Genomic DNA, 25,835 nt, shown 5'->3' with positions numbered 1-25,835 from the left:
TCCCTTAGCTTCACTTCTTCACCCACAAAAAACCCCCCAGCTCACAACAATCTATTACAACAGCCAGAAAGGAGCCTCGACCCAAATGTTTGCTCTTCACTTGATAAGTGACTAATATTTTACTCAGGCAACCAAAGGAATGACACGCTCCGCATGCTGGTGCACAGAGGCATCCTGGAGACTTCATGCCAAGGGAAAGACACCCATCACCAGATGCCACAAACTTCGTGATCTTACTTCTGTGAAATGTCCATAAGTCACCAGGGATCTTGAGCAGAGAGGAATGAGAAGTGACTGCTAAGGAGCATGAGATTTCTTTTTTGATGGAAATGTTCTAGAAGCCAGGTGGTGGTGGTTCACTCCTTTAATCCTCAGGAGGCAGAGGCAGGCAGATCTCTGTGAGTTCGAGGCCAGCCTGGTCTACAAAGCTAGTTACAGGACAGCCAAGGCTACACAGAGAAACCCTGTCTCAAAAACAAAACAAACAAACAAAAACACCCAAAAAGGTTCTAGAATTTGACAGTGGCCAAGGCAACACAACTTTATTAGTATGTTCAAAATCACAGGGTAGGATGTAGCTCAGAGGGCAGGGGAGTGCCATCTGTATAACCAGCACTGTATAAACTGAGTGAGGTGCACACCTGTAATCTCAACACTGCAGGGATGCAGACAGGAGGATCAATAGTTCATGGCCATCCTCATGCTCAGCTATGTAGGAATTTGGAATCTAGCCTGGGCTATATGAAGCTCTGTCTCAAAAAAAAAAAAAAAAAAAAAAAGCCTATTTGTACACAACGTAAATTTTATGTAAATTGTCAGCCCTATCTTGGTTTAAAAAATACATAGTAACTCTTTGCTTTTAGGGCTGTCATGAGCATCCACTGGGATGATGTGTAGAAGATGTAGTGTTGCCTGGCACTATGTGGTGGCTTCAATGGTTTTGTTCCCTAGGGATTCAATGGATGATCTCCACCATGATTACCGGAGCAAATACACACACCACAAGCTAGAAAAATGCTGTAGTTGGAAAACTCTGAGAAATGTACTATGAGTGTAAGGCAAGTATGTGTGTGTGTGTGTGTGTGTGTGTGTGTGTGTGTGTGTGCCCGCGCACGCGTGTACATGCATGTGTACTTACATGCTGTCTATAAACCCTAACACTGCCCCTGCCACAAGGGGAAGAGGAGTATCAGAGTAGAATGCACACTATGCTGTATCAAGGCAAAATCACCAAGGGAAATATTTCCTATCACAATCAATGCTTCAGCAGGGCCATTGTCACTATGGAGCAATGGTTCACCATTGGCTGCTTCAACACGTGTGTGGAAAACACTTTCCCAGCTGGGTCATCTCCCTAGCCCCTGGTACCTTGACTGTATGCCCGCATGAGAGGGGGACTGCCTTTCTCAAACATTAAGGCGGGGACTGGATAGAAGGCTTGTTCGTTAAAGAGTTATCTGTTACTCTTGCGGAGTACTGGGGTTCAATTCCCAGCACCCACATGGTGGCTCATAATCATCTGTAACTCTAGTTCTTTATTTTTGTTGTTTTGTTTTCGAGACAGGGTCTCTCTGTGTTAGCCTTGACTGTCCTGGACTTGCTTTGTAGACCAGGCTGGCCTTGAACTCACAGTGATCCGCCTGCCTCTGCCTCCCAAGTGCTGGGAGTAAAGGTGTGCGCCACCACCACCTGGCTTTATAACTCTAGTTCTAAGGGCTCTTAGGCCCATGCACCTGCACACACATATCCACAAGCAAAGCACTCCCATTGTACATTACACACACACACACACACACACACACACACATATATATGTTATCACTATGACATTGCTTTAATGGTGGCTATGTCAGGACAATGCTTTAGCTTTAGCTTCTGAGACAGCTGGCAGCCATCTCCTCCCTCAAAATCTCCCTTCTCCGCTATAGCATCCTAGGTCTGCTTGTACACAGGACACCAGATGTTTCATGTTGTGTTAGCCTCAGCGAACCCTATCTCATCCATCCCCTCAGTTAAAAAAAAAAAAAGTCGATGACCTCTGACCTTCTCATGCCCACCTGCACACTAATGTGTACATAAGTCATATGTGCCAGCACACGAGTACACACATACGCACAGATCAGGGTGCCAGTCTTGTCTCACCTGCCAGCTGTGACAGTCAGGTTTCCTCTCTGAGGCTCAGTTTCCACGTATTTAAGATGCAGAGACTACTGAGCCGCCGTGAGGATCAACCAAGTGCTGTCTGTCAGGGGTTCAGTGCAGAGCCTAAGGGGCATCGCTCAAGAAGTAGAGGCGCCCATTCTTTTTTGGTGGGGTGCTGGGCATAGAACCAAAGGTTTTGTGTTCAGGTCAGGCAAAAGCTCACCACACAGCTACGCCTGAAGTCCCATTCTTTGAGACCCTGAGCACTTGGGAAGGAGCTACACAGGCGCTCTTTGCTGCCCTTAGCATCCAGCCCTTTCTCTTGTAAAGCCCCAGATTCCATGATTCAAATTCAGAGTTGTGGAAGGCGCCTGGGCTCTCCGCCCGGCAGCTTCAAATGCTCTGGTCCAGAGGCAGAACTGTAGGCTTGGATTTCAGGCGAGAAAAGCCCCACATAACACGAATCCTCAAGCCCTCTGGCAGCCTCCCCACCCCCTAAAGCATGTCCGGGGCTTGGAAAATCCCCTGCCGCGCTGAACAAACAATGTGAACAGTTGGGGCCCGAGCAGCTGCTGGGTATGTCAGCAGCCTGGGCTCTGGCGGGCAGGACAGCCGCCAGAGGGGCTGGTGGCTGGCAGGGGGGCCCCAGGAGCTCCAGTTCCCTTCCTGAATATTCATGGATCAGCAGATGTCTGGCTTCACCACCTCAGAGGAGCTCAGCAAAGCGGAATCAAGGAAAGCCGCAGGGACGAAGACACAGAAAGACTAGGGATCCGCCTCAGAGAGAGGCAGGACTGCGCCACAAGCCCTAGCAGACCCATTTTAATGGCAGTTTCCCGAAGTTTAAGGTCCACTCTGCGGATGAGGAAACTAGGGACCAAAGAGAGAGAGAGAGAGAGCACAGGGTGGGGAGAGCTGAGCAAACTGTCCTTTGACTTTCAGGAGATGAACCCGCAACTGGGGTCAGGGTGAGCCGACTGTCTCTGCTGAAAAAGAGGTTTTCCAGGAAACCTTTCCCAGATGCCAGCCTCTGTACAGGGGACTTCTCTGCCTTCACTCCAGAAAAGGTTTTGCAAGTCTCTTAAGCATTCTTCCTAAAGGTGAAACAACCTTTGTGCCACACACCCATCCCTTCCTGGAACCTTCCTGGAAGTCTAGGTTCAGTCAGTCTTGGGTTGGGGGTGGGTTAGGGGGCGGGGCCCACTGTCTCAGTTTCCCCGACCTTAAACAAGAGAAGCAAATATTTGCATCAAATTTGTTTAGCTGGGGATGTAGCTTGCTCAGGCCCAGCAGGCTGCAGGCCCTGGGTTTGATCCCTAGCTCGGAAAAATCGGGGCTTAGAGGGTACACATCTGAGAAAGCTGGAGGCAGGAGAACCAGAAGTTCAGGAGCAGGCTAGGAACATAGCTCAGTGCTAAGAGTGCTTGCCTACCATGTTTGCACCCCTGTGTTCAACTTCCAGCACCACACACACACAAAGTTCAAGGTCATCTACCTCAATATAGGGAGTTCAAGTCTAGCCAGGACTACATGAAACCCTATTTCAAGAAAACCAGACCAGACCAGACCAAACCAAAATTCTTTCAGCAATAAGAGAATTTATGTTGGAAGCTCACCGACAGCCTGAAATGTCATTTAATTTTTGTTTTGTTTTTTGTTTTTTCGAGACAGGGTTTCTCTTGTAGTCCTGACTGTCCTGGACTCCTTTGTAGACCAGGCTGGCCTGGAACTCACAGAGATCCTCCTGCCTCTGCCTGCTGAGTGCTGGGCTTAAAGGCCTGCGCCACCACGCCCCAGCTATGTCATTGAAACTTTTGCTTGTTTTGTTTTTCCAAACAGGGTTTCTCTGTGTAACAGCTCTAGCTGTCCTGGAACTCATTCTGTAGACCAGGCTGACCTTGAACACACAGTGATCCACCTGCCTCTGCCTCCTGGCTCATTTAATTTTTAAGAAGATTTATTTTTATGTGTTGAAGTGTTTTTCCTGATGTATGCATGTGCATCACATGCATGCATGGTTCCTGTGGAGGTCAGAAAAAGGCTTCAGATGCCCTGGAACTTGAACTTCCATGTGGATGCTGGGAACCACACTGGCGTCCTCTACAAAGGCAACACCCGCTCTTAGCCACTGAGCTGTCTCCCTAGCCTCTATTTATATCTTTAAACTTCATTGTACTCTGTTCCCATAAAATAGCAACGTTGACTTTACTATGTGTATGACTTCTCCACCACCAAGCCCATAAGAGTTATATCTAAAAGCGGGGAGACCTTACTTGTCCAAGGACTTCTGCTGCCCTGACCCATAGAATGGTTGACTGATTGCCAAGGTCCTTCACACAAGCATTTCCATTCTTCTGTAGACTGGTGTGGAGGGGGCACACAGTAGGTACCAGGAGAGGCTGGTCACCAGTCCTTTGCCTGGGTGGGGTGGGGTGGGGTGGGGTGGGGGGGTCCCTCAATTCACTCCCATCTTTTTGGTGAGACCCTATCAGAGGCACAGAACTTCTATTTTGGGAATCTCTCAGCTATTTCTCAATCTTATTCTTTTCTTTTTGAGACAAAGTCTTTCTACATAGCACTGTCTTGTCCTGGAACTCACAGAGATCTCCCTACCTCCGCCTCCTGAGTGCTGGTACTAAAGACTTGTCCCACCATGCCTGGTCCTCAACGTTGGGGTTTTTGTTTGATTGTTTTGAGCTCTGGTCTCACTATGTAGCCAGGGGTGTCCATGATCCTCCTCCCCCTCCCCCTCCTCTTCTTCTCCCTCCTCCCCCTTCTCCTCCTCCCCCTCCTCCTCCTCCCCCCCCCCCCACTCCTTTTACAGGTTCAGGCCACCATGCTGGGCTGTGAGAATCCTTTTGCTCACCTAAGAGGATAAATTAGCTGCTATGAACTGTATGAGACCCTAGTTAGAAAGGCAATTTGCGTGGAGCTATTTGGTGAGGTTACCAGGAGTGTGAGTGGGGTTCCATCCTCCAGGGAATGTTCAAGAAGGAGAGGACATGCAGGTGGGGGAGGGGAGCAAAGCGATGAACAGCGCGGTGCTTCCTCGCTGCTCTGCACAGATTTACAACTTGTTTTCAGTTGAGGGCAATCCTCCCTGACACCATAGGCCGCTCTTTATTCCCAAGAGACACAAGTCAGTTTCTCTCAGAACCTTGGCCACCTTCCTTACCACACACTAAGTCCCTCCCTCCAACAGCTGGAAGGAGAATCTGAGTGGGTGCCAAGGACACAAGGAGGGCCTCAGCCCTCTCTCTACGATCCTAAGAGGAAGGCCCAGTGTCATCTAGGGTGACAGCAAAGCCACGTGACACATGGCCTGCCTTCCCCTGGTCCCCCTGATATCCTTGCCCAGCCCACCATATGTAACAAGCCACTCCTAAGCCTAAGCCTCTGGAAGGGCCTTGTGTGGCCCCTCGCTACCTCTTCCTAGAGAGGCTTTGAACCGGCCTGATTTAGACATTTGTTGCCCCCTCTTCTTCCTGCCCCTAGGAAACTGGGTACCCAGACTGCAGCAGAGACAACTCTAGGCTGTTTTTTTGTTTTGTTTTGTTTGTTTTTGTTTTTGAGACAAAATCCCATGTAGCCCAGGCTGGTCTTGAACTCTACATGCAGATGAGAACAACCTTGAACTCTTGATTTCCTTGCCTCTACCTCCCACGTGTTGGGATGACAGGCTGAGCCATAGGGTCACCTGCATGCTTGGCAAAGTGAGTTACAACCCTGGCCTTGTTTCGAATCTGCCCTTAACAATCTCTTACGATTATATCCTGGTTGGCCTTTAGGCTTTAGCATCTAAAACAGTGTGTTGTGCAGAATACATACTCAATACATGTTCCTCAGTGGCTGTGTGGGCCTGCAGACCCTCTCACATAATATCATAGAACAATCATCCCTATGCCTTTCCAAGCCTTGGCTTTGCTTTCTGCGAAAATACAGTAACTTCCTCTAGGGCTAAGAGTGATCCGAATAAAACAGACAGAAACCGCATGGCACATTATGTGGGCTCTACTAGACAGCTAATAAAATGCTGTAATCACACCGAGACTGGGAGCAGGGACATGCTCAGTAGGTAGTGTGCTTGCCAACCCTGGGTTCAGTTCCCAGTACTGTGTAAACTGTGTGTGGCGGAGAATCCTGTGATCCCAACTCTCAGAGAGCAGAGGCAGAAGAATCAGAAGTTCAAGGCTCTACAGAGAGCTCAAGGCCAGCCTGAGCTACATTGGACCTGTCTGAAACAATCAAACAAAAACAGCAAGTTTAGAGCTGGGCAGTGGTGGCACACGCTTTTAATCCCAGCACTCGGGAGGTAGAGGCAGGCGGATTGCTGTGAGTTCGAGGCCAGCCTGATCTACAAAGTGAGTCCAGGACAGCCAAGGCTACACAGAGAAACTCTGTCTTAAAAAAAACAAAAAAAAAAACCAAAACAACAACAACAACAACAAAAACCCACACACACAAACAAAAACAAACAACAACAACAAAAACAGCAAATTTATACATAACTTTGTCTATACATCATTGAGGCAGGGAGCCCTTTCATCTTTTGGGATCTGCTATACAGCTCATATGCTTAAAAGTATCTTTCCTCTGAGTCCACTTGTGCCTCCTCAGATGTGTCAGAGCTGTGTCTTCAAAACTACATAACAAGGTCATGATAAAGTAAGACATTTCCTATCAAGTGAGGATAGAGGAGAAAGCTCATTGGACCTTGGCTTCCTTGACGCGAGGGACCCATGGTCCCTCCACAGCCACAGAATGGAGGCCTTGCCAGGAGATAGTAGGAGCTACAGCTGGCCTGGCTCAGGAGAGCATGCTGGACTTCAGAACATCCCTTCTGGTTTTCCTTCACTGAACCCCATTTTCCATTTCCTTGACTGAGCTAGGATCTTCTCCACAGAGCCTCTTATTCCTCCTCCTGCCCCGCTGGGAGCCCCAGGGACGCCTGGCAGGGACATCTGTTCTGCATCTGGAATTCTGAGTCTAGTTGCTATTACCTCAGAGATTGGAGTGAGTAGGAGGTGTGCAAAAGAAGACTCCATATCCTTGGACCAATCAGAGAGAAGACTCAGGCCTAAAGCTGCTAATATGTCTGATGGGAGGAAGTGCAGAAACTATGAACTTGTTATGTGTGCACCAAATCACCAGGAAGAGTGGCCGGTTTGCCTTACAAAAAGAGCCAGGAGACTGGTCTGACCCCAGATCAGTTTCTAATGGCAAAACTTCAGGGAGTTGCTCAGGTTTCTCATCTGTAAAATGGACTCATGACAAAACTCTCCTGTAGGCAGATCTCTGAGTTTGAAGCCAGCTTGGTTTACACAGAAAAGCCTTGTCTTGGGCTGGGCCTGGTAGCACACGCCTTTAATCCCAGCACTGGGAGGCAGAGGCAGGCGGATCTCTGTGAGTTTGAGGCCAGCCTGGTCTACAAAGTGAGTCCAGGACAGCCAAAGCTACAAGTAGAGAAAGAAGAAGAAGGAGGAGGAGGAGGAGGAGGAGGAAGAGGAAAGAAAGAAAGAAAAAACAAACAGAAGGACTGGAGAGGTGGCTCAGAGGTTAAGAGCCCTGGCTGCTCTTCCAAAGGTCCTGAGTTCAATTCCCAGCAACCACATGGTGGCTCACAAGCATCTAGAAAGAGATATGGTGCCTTCTTCTGGCCTGTAGGTGTATGGGCAGGCAGAACACTGTGTACACAATAAATAAGATAAAAAACAAACAAACAAAAGCTGGGAATGGTGGTGTACGTCTTTAATCCCATCACTTGGGAGGTAGAAGCAGGTGGATCCCTGTGAGTTCGAGGCCAGCCTGGTCTACAAAGCGAGTCCAGGACAGCCAGGGATGTTACACAGAGGAACCCTGTCTTGAAAAACCAAACTAACAAACAACAAAAAACCCTTTCTCTTTTTTGAAGGGAGTAAGTGTAGTCCAGGTTGGCACTGAACTCACAACAATGCTCCTGCCTCATTCTTTCAAGCACTGGGGTTACAGATAGGCACCATGATGCCTCATTTTCTGTTTTTTTAAGTGCTGACATTACATGATGCTATGATCATACAATTCCTTTATTTGGTGGAGGTACCTTCAGGAAAAAAAATCATATATAAATATGTAATTAATGAGGCCATGGAAATACACATAGGCTCACCTGAAGGTCTAGATAAATTACCACAAGAGTCACTATTACAGCTGGGTACTGCACGCCTTTAATCCTAGTACTCAGGAGGCAAAGGCAGGTGGATCTCTGAGTTCGAGGACAACCTGGTAAACAGAATAGGTTCCAGGACAGCCAGGGCAACACAAAGAAACTGTGTCTTTTTTAATTTTTTTTTTTTTAGGGTCGGGCCTAGGGGTGCAGGCCTTTTTTTTTTTTTTTTTAAGATTTTATTTATTTTATGTATGAGTGTTCCATCTGCATATACACCTGCAGGCCAGAAGAGGGCATCAGATTCCAGTATCTGGTTGTGGGCCACCATGTGGTTGCTGGGGATTGACCTCAGGACCCCTGGAAGGGCAGCCAGAGCTCTTAACCTCTGAGCCCTGAGAAACCGTATCTTGAAAAACATAAACAAAAATAACAAACAAAAAGAGTCACTATTAAAGGAAGGTCCTGGGGCTGGAGAGATGGCTCGGTGGTTAACAGCCATGACTAGACTATTCTTTTTTTGTTTGTTAGGCTGGTTGGTTGGTTTTGGTTTTTCCGAGACAGGGTTTCTCTGTGTAGCTTTGGCTGTCCTGAACTCACTTTGCAGACCAGGTGGGCCTTGAACTCACAGTGATCTGACTGCTTCTGCCTCCCGAGTGCTGGGATTACAAGCATGTGCTCTCTGTCTGCTTTTCAGAGGACCGGAGATCAATTCCTAGTACCCTCATCCCTGTAACTCTAGGTCCAGGGATCTGGCACCTTCACCCAGATATCCCAGATATACATGCAGGCAAAACACCAATGTACATGGAAACACACACACACACACACACACACACACACACACACACACACCCTTCTAGTGGTGGACTAGGTAGCAAGCCTCTAAGATGGGCCGCTGAGTGTCAGGGATGAGGAAGGGATGGCAGGGAGGGGGCTTTCCAGGTACAGAAAAGGCTCCTATGTTCTCAGAGCTCTCTGTGTTCCCAAGTCCCCAAGTGGAGAACACAACTCCTTCATATGTGAAAAAGCTTATTTTCCTACCATTACCCTCAGATGAAAGTTTCATTCCTCTGAGCTCACAGCCGCAATCTCTGGCCCAAGGGCAACAGCAGGGGACTAGCCAGGCACTGGCATGGTCCTACCCCAGCACCAGCCCTCCATTCTGGCCCATGTTGACTTTGCTGGGAAGACTATTATATGTGACTTTCTTTTCCCTCACCCTTTATAAACCCCATCTAGCAGAGCAGTGGTGGCGCATGCCTTTAATCCCAGCACCTGGGAGGCAGAGGCAGGCAGATCGCTGTGAGTTCGAGGCCAGCCTGGTCTATAAAGTGAGTCCAGGACAGCCAAGGCTACATAGAGAAACCCTGTCTTGAAAAACCAAAAACAAACAAAACATCTGTAGGAATGAGCCGGAAGATGGCTCAGTGGTTAAAAAAAATGGCTACTCTTCCAGACCCGGGGTTCAGTTCCAGGTACCCATGTGGTGGGTCACAACCAACTGTAACTCCAGTTCCCAGGGATCTGACTTTTTCAGCTGGCTTCCACAGGCACTGGACACAAACTCAGTGCACAGACATATTTGTAGGCGAAACGCCCATACACATAATAAAATTGAAAACAAACAACAACCCACTGATCTATGCTCACACCCTACTGATTCCACTTTTTGTTGTTTTGTTTTGGTTTTTGGTTTTTTTTTTTTTGAGCCAGGGTTTCTTGGTATAACAGGCCTGGCTGTCCCAGACTTGTTTTGTAGACCAGGCTGGCCTCGAACTCACAGAGATTCACCGGCCTCTGCCTCTGGAGTGCTGGGATTAAAGGTGTGCGCCACCACACCTGGCTGATTGCACTTCTTTACTATTTCTAGAATCCAGGCACGCTGGCCACCCAAGCTACAATTGCACTAGCTCCGCCACTCTGTATTACCACCTCTACCCTAGGAGTGGAGCTTCCTGCACAGGCCTGCACCGTGGATTCTTCACACTGGCTGCAGAGATCTGACACAGAGCTAGTCTGAAAGGCTGCCCACAGTAGGGCAGGAGGGTTTCAGGCCAGATACCTTGGCGGGGGGGGGGGGGGGGGGGGGGGGGACTTGCTTCCTCAGCCTCCTCTCTTGACATGCTAGTGGCCCACCCATCCCCCACCTGCCCAACTCCCACCCCTGTATTCTAAACTCCAGCCATATTTAGCTTGATGCAATGATGTGAACTAAATCGCCTCCCGGTGTTGGCACCCCCTACTTGATCTGACAGACTCCCTCCCTCTGCAAGGCTGGCTCTTCAGAACTTGCCAGTGGGGCTGAGGAGCCTCTCTTTGGCAGTACCTTGCCGGGTCCTGGCCTCCGACCCTGGACCCCCGACCTTAGGACTGACAGCCTCGGGCTAGGACCTTATTCGAAACGTTCTGGGCATCGGGCACATCTTAACCCAAGTAGAGTGCTCAGCAAATACTGTGGAACAATGCTCATCTCCACTCTACAGAGAAGTCCGCAGATGGCAGAGGCTTACACTCTCAAAGGTGGTTAAACCAGAGCAAGAAGAGTAGTTCCTGTCACTATTCTGGTGGCTGCCAAGAAGAATCCCCGATGCCTGCTCCTCACAGGCTCTGCACTGAGGAGCAGGGAGAGTTCAGTCTCCCAACTCTTTCTCCGGTGCCCCGGCCCCGAGGCCTCAGAAGTATTTAATAAAGCGCGGGTGCGGTTGCCAGCCAGGATCCCGCGTTCCTGGAGCTTTGGGAAGAACAGGAGAAGGGGAGGCGCAAATATTCCTTAGTCCACGAAGGCAGACACCTCTCTGACATTTCCCTCACGTCGCATTCACCTGACAACTCCACCCGCCACCCCCTCGCGGCTCAGCCCCACGCACCACCAAGCATCTACCGGCTTCCAGCCGGGTCCACACTCTCGGAGGGAAAGGGGCGTGTCTTGCGGGGCGAGCTAGGGTCCGAGTTGTTTCCAATACTCTCCCACCCGCTGTTTTCCTGGAGGTGGGCCTGGGATTGGCCAGGCTGAGGCTCCTTCTCGCCCCCCCCAACTCCCGCCGCCCTCCCTGCCTCCCTCCCACGTGGCCTGGCCCAGTCTCTCTGGAAAGCCGCAGCAGCTGGAGAGAAATCCCCCTCCCCACCCCCACTGCCAAGTCCCTCCCCGACTCGCCCCGGACACATCCTCAACTCCCCTCTCCGCAGGGAAGGCAAGAAGTAATCGAACAAAGCGGGCAGCCCATCCCCCCCCTCCCGGCCCTACCACCTAACCTTCCTTAGGCTGCCCACCAAACGCATACCCCACTGAGAGTGAGAGAGGCCGGGGGTGATAGAAGAAGCTCTGACACACACACACTTGGAAGCTTCGTCACCCCCCTCAGCCGTTTCTCCCGTGTGGACAATTGTGATCTTTACCCCTGACCCTACCCGACGCTAGGACTCAAGGGATTGGAGGGGGCCTTGCTGACCCCGTCCACGCTTTCCTGGTCCGCCCTTGGGGGTGGGGCAGGAGTGACACGCGTCCCATCCAGAGAGCGAGTGTTGGACGCGTTCACCAAAGCAACTGGTTTCCTGCCCTTCCCCCAGCTTCCCCCGAACCCCGGGTTTGGGTCCACAACACCCCCATATTCCCCCACCGACCTAGCTGGCTCCAGGGGCCACACCCACTGGGCAAAGTTGAGTGTGGTTTTTCTCACCGCCGCCCCCACCACGAGCAAGGACACTCCCCAAAAGCCAAGGCCAAATATTAGCTCAGCCCCATCTAGTTACACACGCACCGGACACAAATGGAGGTGTAAGAACACACTCCTGCCCCGCCTGCTCTCTCAGGCACACTCGCGACCGCGAGACGCGTAAGGGCACTGCAGAAGCATACCCGGCTTGGAGCCACCCGCACCGCAGCCACCCGGGCCACAGCCACCCGCGCATTGGCGGTGCCACCCGGCACCTTAGGCGCGCGCCGTGGACACATTCTCCCTTAGGACACCCCCACTCGGACACACACATGCACACCTCACACGCAAAAGGACCACGCGCAGGGGGGACACGCGCGGTTCCAGGCTGTGCACTGCAAGGACACACACCCCCTGCGGGCAAGTCTCCGCAGCCCCCCGTCGCGCAAGCATCTTGGGCGCCGGGGACGCCCACTCGCGACTGCGGCCACCCGGGCCCTTACCGCGCGCGGACAGCAGACAGAAGGTCAGCGCCAGGAGCCCGCGGCCCGTGTCCGCCCGCGCCATAGGGCCGGCTCGGGCCGCCGCTGCTGCGTCCGGGAGCCTGGGCCGCCGCCGGGGGAGGGCGCGCCGGGCGTCAGTGGCTCCGGGAGGCGCGGCGCCGCGGGCGGGGGCGCGGCCTCCGGGGCCCGGGCCCGAGTGGGGGCCGGCGCGGGGGCCAAGGCCGCGGCCAGCTCGCCCGCCCCTCCATCGCCATCTTGGGCAAGCGGCCCACGCGGGGGCGCCCCGCCCGTGTGGCCACCCTGTACCAGAGGACCCCGTGCCCGCGCGCCACCAGTCTACTCGTGTGCCCCATTCTGGATGCGGGAGCCTCCTGCTCTGCCAGTCACCTCGAGCTCCTTTCTGTTCATCTTCTCACTTGAGCCTCTGGGTCTGTTTCTTGCCCTTGCCTTGACCCTACCTCAGGGTCTCCTCCATCTCTGTTCTAGGCTCAGTGGAGCCCAGTTCCCTGAGCCTTGTCCTTTTCCAGCTCACGCCCTGATCCGACCCGAATCCTGCTTAGCTTCTCCACAGACAGCACCAACAGACCCATTGAGGACACCACAGTCCCTGCTACCTCTGCCATGCCAAGCTGAGGGACTCTTTTGGCTCCCTTCCTTTCTCATCAGTAGCCAACCCATTCGGTACTGTGTTCTGCCTCTGTGAGGGACAACTAACGCTTGCTTGCTCCCATTTTACATACCTGCATACTGGGAACACTGGGGCTTGGAAGAGGGCTTTCTAAGAACAGGAGGTTTGGGGCAGCAGGTGCAGGGCCAGACCATGATGCTGTGTCCTTCACCCTTCCGTTCCAACTGTGTTGTTCTCATTTTCAGGGCTGCTTCTTCGCTACAGCTAGCCAGGTTAGTTGCTTCAGTGTCTAAAGCTGGGAAACCAATGGTCAGGCTGGAATGGGGAGAGGAATGCACCCAGAATGGTTGTTTAAAACACCATGTTTGGAGCAGGGCGGTGGCCAGCCCACGCTTTAATCCCAGCACTCAGGAGACGGAGGTAGGCAGATCACTGTGAATCCGAGGCCAGCCTGGTCTACAAAGCGAGTCTAGGACAGCCAAGGATACACAGAGGAACCCTGTCTCGGAAAACAAAAACAAAAAACCAACCAAACAAAAAGCCATGCTTGGGATCGGAGAGATGGCTCAGGAGCTAGCGTGCTTACTGCATTTGCAGAGGACCTAGGTTTGGGTTCCCGCACCCACTCAGGCCATTCACAACTCTCTATAACTAGCTGGGGGAGGTCTGAGACCTCTGGTCTATGGCACCTGCACCTTCAAGCAGGCACACAGTACATAGAATTTAAAATGAATTTTTATTTTTTTTGGTCCTCCTCGTTTGGTTTTTTGAGACAGGGTTTCTCTTGTAGTCCTGGCTGTCTTGGACTCGTTTTGTAGACCAGGGTGGCCTCGAACTCACAGAGATCTGCCTGCCCCTGCCTCCCGAGTGCTGGGATTAAAGGTATGAGCCACCACCACACCCGGCATAAAAATGAATCTTTAAAAACAAAACAACAACAAAAGCCAAACCACCACATTTGAGGCAGGAGAGATGGTTCTAGAGTTCTTACTGCTCTTACAGAGGACCTGGGTTCTGGTCCCAGCACCCACATGGCAGCCACAACCATCTCTAACTCCAGTTCCAATGGGTCTGATGCCCTCTTCTGGCTTTCATAGGCGCTTTCATGCACATGGTGCATATAAACTCATGCAAGTACATATATACACATAAAGAAATTTTTAAAGAAAAATGCTACATTCTTCCATTTCATGTATCTATTGGTTTTCTCGTGACTTAGAACCATTTAGATTCTGGCTCATATGCTCCAGGTAGCCCTTACTATGATTGTACTTTTTGGGGGGACAGAGAGGTTAAGATAGGGGTTCCCTTGGGAGGAAGAGGCAGGCAGATCTCTGTGAGTTCGAGGCCAGCCTGGTCTACAAAGAGAGTCCAAGACAGCCAGGCTACACAGAGAAACCCTGTCTCCAAAAACAAAAACAAAAGGGGTTCCTTGTACCCTCAAAAATGTAGTCAAAAGTGACCTTGGACCTCTGATCATCCTGCTTCCACGTCTAGGGTGCTGGGATACCAGGTGTGCACCACATTGCCCCATTGATTAGTGCTGGGACCTGAGCCCAGGGCTTCACAGATGTTAAGCAAGCACTCAGCCAGCTGAGCCACAGCCCCACTAAGTCTGTACTTTGCAGATCTGATGGAACCTGGCAGTGCCCCTTTTCCTTTCAGCCTCATCTTATTCCAGCGTTATCGTTAGCATTTGACGTGGTGGATGCTCCTTCCTTGAAACTGAGTGATCTCCTGGTCCTCAGGCTTTGATGGGCTCTTATATTTGTACCAGTGATGCTAAACGGATGCCTCCAGCCAGAACCAGCTCCCTAGACTTGTGTTCCCAGCCAGCTACCTGCTCAGCAGTTTACATCCTGGTCTTCTCATCCCTCCTGCTCTTCCAGGCTTTGCTGTCTCAGTTCCTAGCACTAATATCCTTCCTGTAGCTCAGATCTAATTTTTAAAAATCATTAACTAATTAATATTATACGTACGAATGGTGTGTGTGTGTGATTTGTGTGGGGGTCAGGCATGGAGGTCAGAGGACAGCTTTGGAATTTCCTTTCACCTTTCACCTGCCACCTGGAAACCTTGGCACCAGCAGCTCATCAGGTTTTGCACACCAGGCACCTTTACCAGCTGAGCTGCTGCCATGGCCTTGCAGCTCAAATCTAAATCAAAGCATACATTCACCTTTGACCCTTCTCCACCTGACTTTCCTTCCTGCCTTGCTCACCCTCCTCACCTCTCACCTGGAGCCTCCTGAGCCCCTCACTTGTTTCCTCCCTTTTGGGGCTACTCCATACAGCGGCCAGTGGGCTCCCCTGAGACCCTGCCCAGTTCTGCTTAGCTCTCACCAGTGGCTTCCACTTCAGAGAAACAAAACAAAGTCCTGTCTCCTCCGACTCCCGTCCCCGGTTGACACTATCCTGTCTGCTTACCCCATCCCCAGCAGCACTAAATCCTTCCTTTCCAGCCTCAAGACCTTTGCCCAGGACTAGGGCTGTTACTTAGAAACTTGCCTAAGGTACACAAGGCCCTAAATTCAAGCCTCATCACTGAGAAGAAGAAAAGGAAGAGGAGGGGGGAGGAGGAGGAGAGGGAGGAGGGGAGGAGGAGGAGAGGGAGGAGAGGAGGAGGAGGAGAGGGAGGAGGGGAGGAGGAGGAGAAGGAGGAGGGGAGGAGGAGGAGAGGGAGGAGGGGAGGAGGAGGAGAGGGAGGAGGGGAGGAGGAGGAGAGGGAGGAGGGGAGGAGAGGGCAGATGATGATGACCTTTGTCTAGCCAACACAAGTTAAGGTCTACCCTTCCATATTACCTGTTGTCAAGAAGTCTCCCAGGAGCTGGGGGTGTAGCTCAGCTGTTGAAGAAACCCTGGGTCCAGCCCTAGCACTGCATGGTCACACATGCCTGTAATCCCAGCACTTGGAAAGCAGAGCCCACGCTTTAATCCCAGCACTCAGGAGGCGGAGGCAGGTGGATCACTGTGAGTTTGAGGCCAGCCTGGTCTACAAAGCAAGTCCAGGACAGTCAGAGCTACACAGAGAAACCCTGTCTCAAAAAACAAAACAAAGAAAAAAACAAACAAAAATTATGTATCATGTGTGTATGTGTGTGTGTGTGTGTGTTGTTGTTGTTGTTGTTGTTGTTGTTGAAGCATGCGACAGTCAGGGGACAAGTTTCAAGAATCAGTTTTTTCCTTCCATCTTGTGGATCCCAACATCACCACAGGCTTGGTGGTATCATCTTAACTCACTGACCTATCTCACTGGCCCCTACTTCGTTCTTGTCCTCACACTTAATGCTTTCTCACATGCTCTACGTTTTATTTGTCTTATTTAGTCTGAGCTCCCACACCCTGCTGTTCATTCAGAAGGACAGAATTTCTCTCTGTAGCCTTGTCTATCCTAAACTTTGTAGACCAGGCTGGCTTCGAACTCACAGAGATCCACCTGCCTTTGCCTCCCAAGTGCTGGGGTTAAAGGTGTGCACCACTATGCCCGGCCTGGGAAAGGAATTTTTGCTTGCTAGGTTCATTGTGGACCTCTCAGCATGAGTTCCAGAGCTTTGAAGTGTTGGGTAAAAGGTATTCACCACTCAGGGACCAGGCCTAGTAGCACATGCCTTTAATCCCAGCACTCAGGAGGCAGAGGCTGAAGGATCTCTGTGAGTTCGAGGCCAGCCTGGTCTACAAAAGAGTCCAGGACATCCAAGGCTACACAGAGAAACCCTGTTTCAAAAAAACCAAACAACAAAACAAAAACAAAAACAAAAAAAGAGGAAGGATGAAGTGCCTGTGGTGGGGGACTGCGAGCTGTGGGAGAAGACTTCAGAGCTGTTGTTGCTTGCTCTGGATGTCCATCGTCCTGGGTCTTGACAACACAAGGAGGGTGGAGCTGACAGGAGAAGCCCAGTACAGACCTCTGGAGACCGCTGCACTGCAGAGCACAGGAAGCATGGCAGCAGTGGCAGTTGGGGCCTAGAAAGTGACCAAGAGCTTAAGAGCACCTGCTGCTGTTCCAGAAACCCTGCCTTCAGTTCCCAGCACAAGTAGTCAAGCAGCTCGCAACCCATCTGCAATTTCAGCTCCAAATGCAGACACACAGACACACATAGACACACACACAGAGATTTACACACACACACAGACACACAGACATGCACAGACACACACACACACACACAGAGAGACATGCACAGACACACACACACAGATACACATACACAGACACACAGACATGCACAGACACACACACACACACACACACACACACACACACACTGTTGCCTGCACGTGTACCACAGCTCTAGGTGGGAGCGCAGAGCTGAAGAAGGCCCCTGTCTGCCCCGTGTGGTGCTTAAACTCTTGATTGCAATTATAATGCGCCCCTTTCGATTGGAAACAGGTAGTAAGGACAGACTTGGTGAGACAGGGAGGGTTTACTACACAAATCCAGTAAAGCAGAACCCAGGAAGTGTGAAGTTAGCAGAGCATCAGGCATAGGAGAGGCAGCCAACAGAGAGGCTGGGCTGGACAGGAGGCCTTGCATCTTCCCAAAGCAGCCCAAGCGGTGGCTTTGGCATGAAAGTGTAAACAACCCAGCATTGTCTAAACAGGTAAGTTCCACAAGCCACCAGCAGGGTCAGCTAACTTTTCTCTAGTCAGATCTCAGCGTTGGGGGTGAGCACGGGCAAACCCCAGGTTCAACACAGCGCCAGAAAGTAACAAGGGAAAATAAAAATGTATCAGACTCTAGATCAGTGGTTCCCAACCTTCCTAAAGCTGTGACCTTTAGTTACAGTTCCTTATGTTGTGAATTTATGTTCCTCATAATTGTAATTTTGCTTCTGTTGTGAATTGTAATATAAATATCTGTTTTCTGATGGTCTTAGGTGACCTCTGTGAAAATCATTGGTATCCTAAAGGGGTCTTGACCCACAGGTTGAGAACCACCTCTCTAGAGTAAGAGGAAAGGAAGGAGGAGCAAGAGCAACCGGACAAGGAAGTAGAATGTGGTTCTTTTCTTCTTCTTCTTCTTCTTCTTCTTCTTCTTCTTCTTCTTCTTCTTCTTCTTCTTCTTCTTCTTCTTCTTCTTCTTTTTCTTCTTCTTCTTCTTCTTCTTCTTTTTCTCCTTCTTCTTCTTCTTCTTCTTCTTCTTTTTTTTTTTTTTTCCAGAGCTGAGGACCGAACCCAGGGCCTTGCGCTTGCTAGGCAAGCGCTCTACCACTGAGCTAAATCCCCAACCCCCTTCTTCTTCTCTTCTTCTTCTTCTTCTTCTTCTTCTTCTTCTTCTTCTTCTTCTTCTTCTTCTTTTTCTCTTCTTCTTCTTCTTCTTCTTCTTCTTCTTCTTCTTCTTCTTCTTCTTTTTTTTTTTTTTTTCCAGAGCTGAGGACCGAACCCAGGGCCTTGCGCTTGCTAGGCAAGCGCTCTACCACTGAGCTAAATCCCCAACCCCCTTCTTCTTCTTCTTCTTCTTCTTCTTCTTCTTCTTCTTCTTCTTCTTCTTCTTCTTCTTCTTTTGGTTTGTTTATCAAAACAGGGTTTCTCTATGTAGCCTTTAGCTGTCTGAACTCACTTTGTAGACCAGGCCGGCCTCGAACTCACAGATGTCTGCCTGCCTCTGCCTCCCTGAGTGCTGATGACCTTTTTTTTTTTTTTTTTTTTTTTAATACATATGCTCTATCTGCATGCACACCTGCATCCAGAAGAGGGCATCAGACCACATTATAGATGGTTGTGAGCCACCATGTGGTTTTTGGGAATTGAACTCAGGACCTGAGGAAGAACAGACAGTGCTCTTAACCACTGAGCCATCTCTCCATGCCTTGGGTGACTGCTATCCTCTCTCTGGCCTTTGGTTTCACCATTGAGACTCTAAGGTTTAGTATGAGTTGGACATTTCTAGCCTGGGAGTACAAAGAGTTTGCATGATTAAAAGTGAACCTGACACCTGCTTTATTATTGTTTTCATTATCATCATCATTATTATTATTATTATTATTTAATGGGTTTCTTTGGGCTGGAGAGATGCCTCAGCCATTAAGAGCACTGACTGCTTTCCCACAGGACCTGAGTTCAACCCCCAGCACCTACATGACAGTTCATAACTAATTCAGCTTCAAGTGCCTTGATACCTTCACACAGACATGCATGCAGGCGAAACACCAATCCCCATAAAATAAAAATAATGAATTCATTAAAATAAAAATAATTGCATGGGTGTACAGGTCATGGCTTGCAGATAGAGCTCTCTCCTTCCACTGGTTCAGGGGATTGAACTCAGGTCATCAGGCTTGGTGGCAAGTACTTTACCCACTGAGCCATCTCTGTGCCCCCCCCATTTTTGTTTATTTATTCTTTTAAATACTGAAATTTTTCTCTATTATTTTCTCTTTTTCTTTAACAGTCTAGGAAGTTTGCAGCCATCAGCTATTTCTGTGGAATTTCAGGTGCAGTTTGGAAATTGGGGTCTGTCTGGAAGAGTCAGTGCTCTTAACCTCTGAACCAACTCTCCAGCCTTGAGATCTGATTCTCTTGACAGTGTCCAGCTCCATCCACATGAGCTAGGCCTAGAACAGTTCATCTCCTGTTGTTTCTGGATGAGCCAGTCAGCTCAGGATTAGCATCCCAGTTTTGCATTGTGGCCTCTGGAAAAAATAAAACCCAGGAGAATAATGTACCTACCAATATCCTTTTTTTTTATTTTTTTTTTAATTTTTTAAAAAAACTTTCTCTGTAGACCAGGTTGGCCTAGAACTCACAGAGATCCACCTGAGTGCTGGGATTAAAGGTGTGCGCCACCAATCCGGCTCCAATATCCTTATTATACTGTGAAGATAAAATTGAACATGTTGGGGCTGGGGCATCGGCTAAGTGTGAGGACCCAGAACCAGACACATCGAAATGGGAAGCTGAGACTGGAGCTAACCTGGCTTGTGCTTTGGTGAACAAAAAGGGCCCCTGTGTCAAACAAAGTTGAAAGTACGGCTGACAGCCGGGTATGGTGGCGTATGCCTTTAATCCCAGCACTCTGGAGGCTGAGGCAGGCAGATCTTTGTTCAAGGCCAGCCTAGTCTACAAAGCCAAGTCCAGGACAACCAGAGTGACACAGAGAAACCCTGTCTTAAAAAAAAAAAGAAAAAAGAAAAAAGAAAAAGAAAAGGAAAGGAAAGAGGAAAAAGTAAGGAAGTGTGACTGACTCCTGAGTTTGTCCTCTGACCTCCACATGGCTACATGGCACCTTCTGGGAACTCAACACACACATACCAGCAGCTACTAACAAATGGATGGTATGGGGCTTGCTCACTTGGTAAAATGTGTCATTCTTATCATTGGCCTTACAGTTAGAGATGCTTGACTCAATGCAATGCACTATACTAAAAGATCGGCTGGCATGTGGGTCACCAAGATCGAAGCTTCTGGAACCCTGTCTTGCTCATGGCCCAGAACCTGCCTCTCTCTCAAGATCCCAGAGGCTGAGTCACAGTCCTTCCCCCACCCAGCATCTGTCATCTCCCAGTGGCTGGGCCTTACTTACATCCAGGTCCTGGATAGCAGACAGCTCCCACTGGCAGCTGTGAAGGGGTGGGGTCAGACCAATGGCAGACAGCCAACTTCGGCTTCACAAATCGCCAAGCACCACCTCCTGCACTCCAGTTTGGCCTCACAGCAGCTCGCAGAACAAGTCTGAAAAACCCATGTTAAATCCGGACCGCCCCAGCGAGGGAAGCGAAGGGGTCACCCAGAATCACAGCTGCTGGGTGTGAGCCGAGCACCACCAGAGTTGCCTTCTGTTTCCCATGCTCCCCATCGCTCCCTTGGGCACAAAGATTCATCACCAAGACCTATCCGAAGCCTGCTTTTTGCACTAAGAAGGAACTCAAGCAAATATTACACTTCCGTGAGTTTTAAAGATACACTTCAGCTGACTGGTGTCAGCACACGCCTTTAAGGCCAGCACTTGGGAGGCAGGTGGATCTCTGAGTTTGAGGCCAGCCTGTTCTACAGAGTGAGTTTTTCCAGGATAGCCAAGACTACACAGAGAAACCCTGGGTGTTTGTGGGGTGGGGGTGGGGCGGGGCAGGAGGAGATATATCTCCCTTACAAGGTCCTCTTAATGCTGGGGACTGAATCTTGGGCTTTGTGTGACAGGCAAGCTCGCTATCACTGAGGCACACCCACAGACTATGTTCACAGGTTGAAAGAAAATGAAGGGCCTGTGATATGCGTACCTCATGTCAAGCCAGAGGCCCTGAGTTTGATCCCAGGACCCATATGATGTAAGGAGTGAACTGTCTCCTGCAAGTTGTCCTCTGACCTCCACATGCTAGCCACTGCATGTGTATGCAGACACACATACTCAAAATAGCTAAACATACATACATACATAAATGTAAAAATAGAAGAATAGTTCACATAAACTGGCCACGGTGGTCCTGCTTATAACTCTGACAGGGAAGTGAAGTCAGGAGAATTGGAAGTTCAAGGTCATCCTCGGCAATGTAAAAAAAAAAAGGGGGGGGGAGCTGGGTGTGGTGGTGCACGCCTAGCCAAGGCTACCCTGAGAGACCCTGTCTCCAAAAACAAAAACAAAAAGGTTGAAATGTTCATACATCTAAAATGATTTAGAAATTCAACACAATTCCTGTCAAAATACAAATGTCAGAGCTAGAGAGATGGCTCAGCAGTTAAGAAACCTAGCAGGAGGGCTGGAGAGATGGTTCAGTGGTTAAGAGTGCTGCCTGCTCTTCCAAAGGGCCTGAGTTCAATTCCCAGCAACCACATGGTGGCTCACAACCATCTATAATGTGATCTGATGCCCTCTTCTGGTGTACATGCAGGCAGCGCACTGTATACATAATAATAAATAAGTCTTAAAAAAAAAAAAAAAGGAAAGAAACGTAGCAGGGCAGTGGTGGCGTACTTCTTTAATCCCAGCACTCAGGAGGCAGAGGCAGGCGAATCTCTGAGTTTGAGGCCAGCATGGTCTTCAGAGAGAGAGTTCTAGGACAGCCAAGGCTGCACAGAGAAACCCCATCTCCTGTCTTGAAAAAGAAAGAAAGAAACCAACCATGTTGCTTTTCCAACATGGGTTCAATGCCCAGCACCCACATGGTGGTTCACAACCATTTGTTACTCATCCCAATGCCCCCTTCTGACCTCAGAAGGCACCATGCACGCATATGATGCACAGATATACATGCAAGTAAATTACTCAAATACACAAAATAATTAAATAAACACATCTTTTAAAATGTCATTCTGGGGGGCTGGAGAGATGGCTCAGTGGTTAAGAGCACCACCTGCTCTTCCAAAGGTCCTCAGTTCAATTCCCAGCAACCCCATGGTGGCTCACAACCATCTATAATGTAACCTGGTGCCCTCGTCTGGCCTGCAGGTAAACAAACAGATAACACTGTATATATAATAATAAATCTTTTTTTTTAAATGTCATTCTGGCTGGGCGGTGGTGGTGCACACCTTTAATCCCAGCACTCGGGAGGCAGAGCCAGGCGGATCTCTGTGAGTTCGAGGCCAGCCTGGTCTACAAAGCAAGTCCAGGATAGTCAAGGCTACACAGAGAAAACCTGTCTCAAACAAACAAACAAACAAACAAACAAGTCATTCTATGGGGCTGGAGAGATGGCTCAGTGGTTAAGAGCACTAACTGTTCTTCCAGAAGTCTGAGTTCAATTCCCAGCAGCCATATGGTGGCTCACAACCATCTGCAATGGAATCTGAGTCCCTCTTCTTGTGTGCATGAAAACAGAGCATTCATAAATGTTTTTTTTTTAATGTCATTCTAAAACAATACTAAAATTTATAGGGAAAGCTGAGTGTGGTGACACATGTCTTTAATCCCAGCACTAGGGAGGCAGAGGCAGGTGGATCTCTGTGAGTTTGAGGCCAGCCTGGTCTACAAAGTAAGTCCAGGACAGCCAAGGCTACACAGAGAAACTCTGTCTCGAAAAACCAAAAAACCCTCAAAGAACCACAGCAGCCATGAGCAAAAAGGACACATCTGGAGGCATGGAAGCTGCTGATCCTAAGACAGCACGGGGCCATAGTAGTTATTTTCTTCCTTCCTTCTTCCTTTCTTTCTTTTTTAAAGATTTTATGTATATGACTGTTCAGTCGTGCCAGAAGGTGGTTGTGAGTCACCATGTGGTTGCTGGGACTTGAACTGAGGACCTCTGAAAAGCAGACAGTACTCTTAACCCCTGAGCCATCTCTCCAGCACCACCCCTTCTGTGTTTTTTTGTTGTTGTTGTTGTTTTGAGACATAGTTTCTCTGTGTAGCCTTGGCTGTCTTGGAACTCACTCTATAGACTTGAACTCACAGAGATCCACCTGCCTCTGTCTCCTGAGTGCTGGGGTTTAAGGCGTGTGCTGCCGGTGCCACCATCCAGTTTGCTCTTTTCTTCCTTCCTTCCTTCCTTTCTTTCTCTCTTTTTATTTTATTTTTTTTTTGTTTTTTGAGACAGGGTCTCTCTGTGTAGCCTTGGCTGTCCTGGACTCGCTCTGTAGACCAGGCTGGCCTCGAACTCACAGCGATTTGTTTGCCTCTGCCTCCCGAGTACTGGGATTAAGGCATGCGCCACCATACCCAGCTCGTTATTTTCTTAAGAGTATTTTTGTTTTTTTTTTGTTTTTTTGTTTTTGTTTTTCGAGACAGGGTTTCTCTGTGTAGCCTTGGCGTCCTGGACTCACTTTGTAGACCAGGCTGGCCTCGAACTCACAGCGATCCGCCTGCCTCTGCCTCCCGAGTGCTGGGATTAAAGGCGTGCGCCACCACGCCCGGCTCTCTTAAGAGTATTTTGATTTATTCTTGTTTGTTTGTTTTTTTGAGACAGGGTTTCTCTGTGTAGCCTTGGCTATGTTGGAATTAAAGGCATTTATCACCATTGCCTGACTACAAAGCATTTTTCAAAAGATTTTATTTGTTACTTATACAATATTCTGCTGACATGTTCATCTGCCCACAAGAAGGTACTAGATCTCATTACAGATGGCTGTGATTCACCATGTGGTTGCTGGGAATTGAACTCAAGACCTTTGGAAGAGCAGATGGTGCTCTTAACCTCAGAGCCATCTCTCCAGCCCTACGATGTATTTTTTTAATTAAAATTTATTTATTTATGTTTATGTGTTTTGTGTGTATGGATGTCTGTGTATCATGTGTGTACCTGGTGCCCTTGGACGCCATAGAGGACACTGGACTCCTGGAACTGGAGTTATAGACAGTTGTGAGCTGCCATATGGGTGCTGGGAATTGAACTCAGGACCTCTGGAAGAACAGCCAGTGCTCTTAACCACTGAGCCATCTCTGCAGTCCTGTACAACGCATTTTGATCATACCCACTTCCACCCTCCTCAGTGTCCTTGAACACAGTCTTCTCTTTAATTTTTATTTATTTATTTAGTTTTTCTTTTCTTTCTTTCTTTCTTTCTTTTTTTTGGGGGGGGGGGTTCGAGACAGGGTTTCTCTGTGTACCCTTGACTATCCTGGACTCTCTTTGTGGACAAGGCTGACCTCGAACTCACAGTGATCTACCTGCCTCTGCCTCCCAAGTGCTGGGATTACAGGTGTGCGCCACCACTGCCCGGCTATTTATTTGGCGTTTTGAGGCAGAGTTTCTCCATGTACCTTGGCTGTCCTGGACTCACTTTGTAGACCAAGCTGGCCTCAACTTCACAGAGATCCACCTGCCTCTGTCTCCCAAGGGCTGGGATTACAGGCGCGCTGCACTGTTCCCAGCATCCTTTTTTTTTTTTTTTTTTTTTAAACCCTCCTTCTATGTTGACCGTATCAGGATGAGTGTGGAGCCATGCATTGGAGAATGGGTGATCTGCTGTGGGCCACTGATTTTCCATTACCCAGCAACTTCCCCAATCTATGCTGGGTTTGAACTTCTTTTTTGTTGTTTTGTTGTTGTTGTTGTTGTTGTTTTTTGTTCTTCTTTTCTTTTCTTTCTTTCTTTTTTTTTCCCGAGGCAAGGTTTCTCTGTGTAGTCCCTAGCTGTCCTGGTCTCATTTTGTAGACCAGGCTGTTCTAGAACTCAGAGATCCGCCTGCCTCTGCCTCCCAAGTGCTGAGATTACAGGTGTGAGCCAGCATCACCCAGTTTAAGAATTTCTTAAATGTATATGGCTGTTTTGCTTGTATGTAAGTCTGTGTGCCACATGTATGCTTGGTGCCTATGAGGGTCAGAAGAACGTGTCAGATCCCCTGGAGCTGGAGTTACAGTGTTTTGTTTGTTTTGTTTTTGTTTTTGTTTTTTAAAGATTTATTTATTTTTAAGTACATGAGTACACTGTCTTTGTGTACACCAGAAGAGGGCATTGAATCATATTACAGATGGTTGTGAGCCACCATGTGGTTGCTGGGAATTGAACTCAGGACCTCTGGAAGAACAAGTGCTCTTAGCCTCTGAACCATCTCTCCAGAGCCCCGTTTTTGTTTTTGAGACAGGTTTTCTCTGTGTAGTCCTGGCTTTCCTGGAACTCTGCATACCAGGTTGGCCTCAAACTCAAGATGTCTGCCTGCTTCTGCCTCCCTAGTGCTGGGATTAAAAGTGTGTGACAGCACTGCCTGGCTGAGTTACAGACAGCTATTAACCACCATGTGGGTGCTAGGAATCAAGCCTGTGCTTTTTGGAAGAGCAGAAGTGCTCTTAATCCCCGAGTCTTCTCTCTAACCTCCATCCTGGGATTTTTAAATTTTTGTTTGTTTGTTCACTTGTTTTTGTTTTTCGAGACAGAGTTTCTCTGTGTGGTCTTG

General features: G+C 49.2%; 1 protein-coding gene across 1 annotated transcript in view; it reads right to left on the bottom strand.

The window, feature by feature from the left end:
* Igdcc4 (immunoglobulin superfamily DCC subclass member 4) overlaps nt 1-12,545 on the bottom strand; it is a 42,351-nt gene extending 29,806 nt beyond the window's left edge. Inside the window, 1 exon segment of the mRNA XM_051156685.1 lies at nt 12,444-12,545. Coding sequence (XP_051012642.1) covers nt 12,444-12,507 — 64 coding nt within the window. The 5' untranslated portion in view covers nt 12,508-12,545.
* Between the last annotated feature and the right edge of the window lie 13,290 nt (nt 12,546-25,835).

This window comes from Acomys russatus, chromosome 14, assembly GCF_903995435.1.
Source record: "Acomys russatus chromosome 14, mAcoRus1.1, whole genome shotgun sequence".
In the NCBI taxonomy this organism is placed as follows: Eukaryota; Metazoa; Chordata; class Mammalia; order Rodentia; family Muridae; genus Acomys; species Acomys russatus.
The sequence above is the reverse complement of the archived record's forward strand: the minus strand, read 5'-3'. Positions and strand labels throughout refer to the sequence as shown.